The sequence below is a fragment of the Curcuma longa genome, chromosome 10, assembly GCF_044706935.1.
Source record: "Curcuma longa cultivar G26 ecotype Majalengka, Jawa Barat chromosome 10, ITB_CL_G26_1.1, whole genome shotgun sequence".
Classification (NCBI taxonomy): Eukaryota; Viridiplantae; Streptophyta; class Magnoliopsida; order Zingiberales; family Zingiberaceae; genus Curcuma; species Curcuma longa.
Genome location: NC_133870.1, coordinates 1,133,809 through 1,140,036, shown reverse-complemented (window position 1 = coordinate 1,140,036; position 6,228 = coordinate 1,133,809). Strand labels below are relative to the sequence as shown.

The 6,228-nt window shown below is 41.8% G+C and overlaps 2 protein-coding genes across 2 annotated transcripts; both read left to right on the top strand.

Moving 5' to 3' along the window:
- Window positions 1–3,292: 3,292 nt before the first annotated feature.
- On the top strand, window positions 3,293–4,803 carry LOC141836038 (putative pectinesterase 11). Its single transcript, XM_074723447.1, has 5 exons — window positions 3,293–3,510; window positions 3,615–3,774; window positions 3,906–4,094; window positions 4,239–4,480; window positions 4,599–4,803. Exons 1-5 carry the CDS (start codon window positions 3,293–3,295, stop codon window positions 4,801–4,803), a joined length of 1,014 nt encoding a protein of 337 aa, XP_074579548.1.
- Window positions 4,804–5,328: 525 nt separating this feature from the next.
- Window positions 5,329–5,789, top strand: LOC141835706 (uncharacterized). Its single transcript, XM_074723084.1, has one exon. The coding sequence runs from the start codon at window positions 5,348–5,350 to the stop codon at window positions 5,648–5,650; it is 303 nt and encodes a 100-aa protein (XP_074579185.1). The 5' UTR covers window positions 5,329–5,347; the 3' UTR covers window positions 5,651–5,789.
- The last annotated feature ends 439 nt before the right edge of the window (window positions 5,790–6,228 follow it).

Sequence of the window (6,228 nt, the reverse complement as noted above, 5' to 3'; positions counted from 1 at the left end):
GTAGAGTCTGGACTTGGTCAGGAGGACCAAGTTGCAGTAGAAGGCTGGGCTTGGTCAGGAGGACCAAGCTGCAGCTGAGGTCTGGACTGATCAGGAGGATCAGTTGCAGTACAAATCCTGGGGGGCAAAGACAGAGCCGAGCACAAGTCCAACGAGTCAGGAGGACTCAGTTGGCAATCAGGTAAATTCTCCCGAGGGGAGTGGGTGAGGACGCGTTCCCGAGGGGAACACTAGGCGTCAGTCTAACCCAGGATCTCACTGGAGATCCGAAGTTAAGACTTATAGTTGGTCTGATAGACCAACTTTATCCTTTACATGTTATTATTTTGAGCTAACATCTTTTGCAGGAAGGAAAAGTCAGACGAATGCGAACTCCGGACAAAAAGCTGAAAATTCGGGTCTGGAGTCGACTCAGATGGGTTCTGGAGTCGACTCCAGCCGAGTCAGCTGGAATCCGGAAGTCTGCGCGTCGACTTTCCGCCAACGCAGCCTGGAGTCGACCCAGATGACGTTTTGAGTCGACTCAGAGTCAAAGAATTATCAACGCCGCTGCCACCGAGGCTGGAGTCGACCCAGAAGTCAATCGGAGTCGACTCAGAGAAGAAGTCGGGCGAAGACGATAAAACTTGATCTGCCACGCAGGCTGGAGTCGACCCAGATCTGCATCTGAGTCGACTCAGCAAGGCTATAAAAGGGCCCGCGACCAGCAGCCGAAGCATTCATTCAAAACGCCTCCAAACTCCGTTCTCGTGACTCCCGAGCTCCGTTTTTTCGACGTTGGTGCTGCAACTACTTCAAGCTACTTCATTTTACACCAAGGCGCCGAATTTCACATCCGGGGAGCGACCGAGAAAAGCAAAAAGTGTGGTAACTCTGTAATTCAATTATTCAATCATTGTATTCAAAATTTGTATGGATTTTTTGATACACTTGCTGCCGTAAAGGGGCAAGTGCCTTAGTGGATTGCCCAACGTAAACGGTCAAGGACCATGGGCCTTGGAGTAGCAGCGTTGCGCTGTGAACCAAGTAAAAACAAACGCGTCCCTTACTTTCTGCACTTTACATTTCCGCTGCATTTTTATTATTGTTTTGCTTCCGCATCGTTCGAGAATTTTTGAAAGTCGAAAAGCGTGCAACGCGCTATTCACCCCCCCTCTAGCGTGTTCTTTCGATCCTACACAATAATGCCTCTAGTAGAAAGATCAAACCTGTCACTGCTTGAGCCTCATCCTTTGTTGCTGCTCCAAGTTTTCAACAGTCGTTCATAGTCCTCTTCTAATTTTGCAATCGAGGCTTCAAGTTAATTAATATAGGCCTGTTCCTTCTCCCTCGATCTTGCAACAAACTCCCTATTTTTGATCATTCTCTTCTCTCGTTGCTTCTCCGACAGCGAGCGAGAAGACCAGCAACGACACGGTGAGGGGCGAGTTGTGGTCTTCTCTTGCAATCGCGAGCAGAGGACGCACAACCGCCGCTCCTCCCTTTCTCCTCTGGTCGGCTAGGTTTCTCTCCTACGAGTGGCGGAGCTGGGTTGCACCACTGGTTTCTTCCCCGATGGTTGGCAAGGAGAGAAGATCAGCGGGCAATGGCGCCTCGCACGATGGGAGAAGAACGGAGGCGCGGCCAACAACGAACAAGGAGGAGAATAGGGACGGGAAACTAGGGTTTCTGTTGGATTCTCCTTCTTCCAATGCGATCAGCAGCCTTAACCGGACGGAGCAGGCGGCGCTCGGTGAAGGGGCAGCAACGTCGGGCACGGGATCGCGGTTTGGGAAGGGACGCGATTTTAGTTATTTTGAGGAATTATAAAGGTTTAGGCATGCGGCACAATTAGGCTGGCTGAACCAACTTAAAACCTTGGTTTACTGTAGCAATTGAACCAGTTACTATAACAAATCGGGTTCAATCTTGGTTCACTTGGTTCACTAACCAAACGATCTCCAATTTGACCCAATCCAATTTTGTTTGATTCGTCTTCACGCGATGAATTTTTCTCATTTCTTTTATTTTATCAAAATCATTTCCATCACGAACCAAACTAAGTTGGTTTAGTTGGGTCCAAAACTGACCTACTAGATCTAATGGGTTTAATATAATTCTAGCTCCGAGCTCATTAACTTAAATGGCTTGGCTAATTTTAGAATTGATTAATTCTAACTCTAAAATTCCTAGGGGATTACAATTTTTGTGGTGCCTGATCCAAGTGGCTTTCCCGAATCCAAGTGGGTCATCAACTGATCATAGAAGAGGACGATGTTCCGATTGGATTATATTTAACTAGGCCCCATCACTTATTATTAAATATACAGAGCCTGGTATTTGATCTCCAATTGATAAATGTACAATATCAGCAGGAACAATATCATAAATAGAAATTTTCTGTCTGAAACCATCCCGCGTTACTTGTATAGAAATCGTCTTCTCCTTATCCAAATACTTGAATATAATTGTAACGACTGCCTGTAATCACTAGTAGCAGTTACAAACACAACTAACAGGATATGTTCGCAACAATTCCAAGACCACATGGGCACCCTTTGGCCATCCTTCCTTTGCGATCCCCACAATTTGATACACAAAGATAAGGGATTGAGTAAACTTGTATTGAAAAGGAATGAAAATTGTAAAGAAAGATAACGGATCGATCAGTAAACTTGATTACAATGCAACCATGGCGTTACAAGTATCCAATGAACTTAATTTGATTTGAAATTAAATCATTATATTATAAGATAGCTAGCCAACCAAAGCAGCAATAAAACCGTGTGGACTTTTAGAAAATTTCCTTGCAAACTAAATATAGTTCAGCCCACCATACGACACCCTTAGCTTGTTAAAATCCAGCTCCATATATTCCTGCAACATTAATAAGAACGCTAGCTAGCTACATTATTTCAGACCCATTTAATTGTCAATGCAAAATTAATTAACACCGTGACCTAAGATACAATTCGTTGGTTTATATATAATTTATTGAATCTTGCTAATTAGAATGTGTGTCAAGCCATATATATTCTATGCTCTGGAATAATTAATTTTTAGGTCAACTACGTTATCTAAACCTTAACGTAAAGGAAAGGCTTCTCAAGATATATATATTGTCACTTTTTTAATCTTGTAATTCTTTGTATATGCTACAAAGTCAATCAACCAATCAATAGTCAGCTGTCATTCTTGTTGGGCAAGCGAGCGGCTGACGAGCTTTAAATAATCATGCATGAGAATTCATGTGAGATATATATAATTGTATTGTTGTTTGTTGGTGCATTAATTGGAATAATTAAGCATGGCCATGGGGAGTTTAAGAGCCGATATTGTGCTCCTATTTTGTTCATTGGGTTTGATCTTGCTGGTCTCCACTTCGAGTTCTTTGGATACGTCCACTGCCATCCTGGTTAGAGTAGATCAAACTGGCAAGGGAGATTTCACAAGGATTCAGGATGCCATTAATGTTGTTCCCTCGAATAACACTGAGTCTGTCTTCATTTGGGTCAAACCTGGCATTTATAGGTTCTTATATATATATATATCTACCAACTGATGATTATATATGAGTACACACTGCACGATAAATTTACTTGATGAAAATTATACATATGCTATTATATTGCTAGAGAGAAGGTAACAGTTCCAGCGGACAAGCCCTTCATAACCCTAAGTGGCTCAACTGCAATGTCCACCATTATAACGTATGATGAAGCTTGGATTTCTGTTGAATCTCCTACCGTCTCAATCTTAGCTTCAGATTTTGTGGGAAGATACCTCACGATCCAGGTATATATATGTCTATATTAATTAAATATATATATTTATACGGACTTTTATACGTACCTATATAGTTTCAATTCAATTCATCATTTAATTTGTTGTATATATATATATATCTAATTGCATGCATGCGATAGAACACATATGGTCGAGGTGGGCCGGCAGTGGCCCTACGAGTTGCCGGTGACCGAGTTGCATTCTACGCTTCCAGGTTCATCGGCTTCCAGGACACCCTGCTCGATGATGCAGGTAGGCACTATTTCACCAACTGCTATATCGAAGGAGGCACCGACTTTATCTGTGGCAATGCCCGCTCTCTTTTCCGAGTGAGTGAGTTCATCTCAATTCAATTATATTCAAGCTAAGCTTTTTAAGATCATAAGTGTGCATGCATGCATGCGCAGTAATTAATTAATTAAATGAACTTTAATTACAAATCTTAATTTGAGATCGATCGATCGATCGATCAGAAATGTCACTTGCACTCTGTATCGGAGAAGGGCGGAGCCTTCACGGCACAACGGCGGTCGAGTGCAGCGGAGGACACCGGGTATAGCTTCTCTAATTGCAAGCTCACCGGCGCCGGAGTAGGAACTGCAATCTTAGGTCGACCGTGGGGAGCTTACTCTAGGGTAATCTTTACTTTAACATACATGTCTGGTGCGATTCAGCCTCAAGGTTGGAATGATTGGAATAATCCAAGTAATCAAATGTAAGTAGCTAGCTAGTTGCCATATATAAAATTAATTAACTTTTTTTATTAGTAATGATATATATGTTTCAATCTTTTTAAATTAAATGGTAGAATTATATTGATTCGACGTACGCAGGACTGCATATTATGGGGAATATAATAGCTGGGGTCCTGGCTCAAATACCAGAGGTAGGGTTGAATGGTCCCACCAGTTCTCATTGGATGAAGCCTCGCAGTATATGAACCAATCTTGGATAGACGGTCGAGATTGGCTAAGGCCGACACCAAGTCATTTCACAAAGTTCTCAGCTCTTCCAGACCCAGCGATGGGCAATAAATAGTTATATTAAGCATGTGAGATGCTCCACATTTACACACACTGTGTGTGTATATATATATATATACATCCAGTTCTTAATTAGCTGTGTAAATAATTATTTAAATTATTGTGTAATTAAAGAACAAATTCACCAGACATCCGATTGATTATATTTCATTCTGCTGGTGCTTCTGTTTATATATTGTCTGAACCATTCAGATTTAGCTTACATATGTTTGTCATCGCATCTCTTCAATTTGGAGTTCTTTCTCGACATGCAATATTCCGGATCAATTGATTATCCATAAATCTAGCAACAAACCAATTAGTCAAATGTACATCCACATTGAAACGTTCTTAAATAAATCAATAGTAAATTAAGCACGTTTGCCTGTTTGGTCGATTAAGTTGGACTCACCAACCTCTCCTTTGACAATTCAGCCCATCAACTACTACACGTACGCGACCTTCCTCACCCACTCCAAATCCTTTTAATTAAAAGCATCACAACGTAACTACGCGATTAATCATCACCGCGTTCTTCAATTTAATTTAATTCTAAGGCCATGTCGAATGCTTCGGAGTACCGCTGGAGCCGGCGAGGCTACAGCCGCCTCTCGTCCCGGAAGCCCTCCTTCGACTTGGCGGAGAACGCCGAGACGACGACGACGGCAACGTCGACGACGACGCCGAAGAGGTCGAAGACGACTACTAGGGACGACATAAAGGCGCATCCGGTGATGAGGATCCTTCAGGCACCATCAAAGAAGGAGACGGCGAGGCCGGAGTTCTTGAGGTACTTAGAGTACGTGAGGGAGGCCGGTTCGTGGGATCCCAGCTCTGACAGGCCGACCATTTACTTCAAGTAGAGCAACTCGATCGTGTTCTTAATTAATTTCGATGTTTTAATTAATTTGTCTCCAATACATTCATTTATTTAATTTTTCAGCTGGTTGTGAAAAAAAAAAACAAGAAAGCAGGGTTATCAACGCATATACCACCGTATATGTTTTTTATTTTTGTTGGAAAAAAGGAAGAATTCTATCTCGATGATATATATAGGAGTTTATTTTGTTCATCATTATATTAAACGTACCCTTTGCTTTAAACTGAGATAATCCCTTGGTTAATCACCATTGGCATGTTTACTTGACAGAAAACTAAGTAGGGATCATGCGTTTTCCGCATTGTCTATTAACATTTTTCTAGTAGTGGAAATCCCCTGAGGCTTCATACCGAACATATTATATGAAATTCATGTAAGTGTCTATTAGGATCTTCTCAGGTTGCCCTTGAAATTTTGGAAGTAGATGAATAAGTCCAGATCTGAGCTCAAAATCTCCATCCAACTTTGGGTAAGCAATACAAAAATATTGATAAGCATCATCAGGTGTTGCAAGCTCCTCTATAGTCTTGTGATTTTCTGCCATGGTTCTGTTTGAAACTT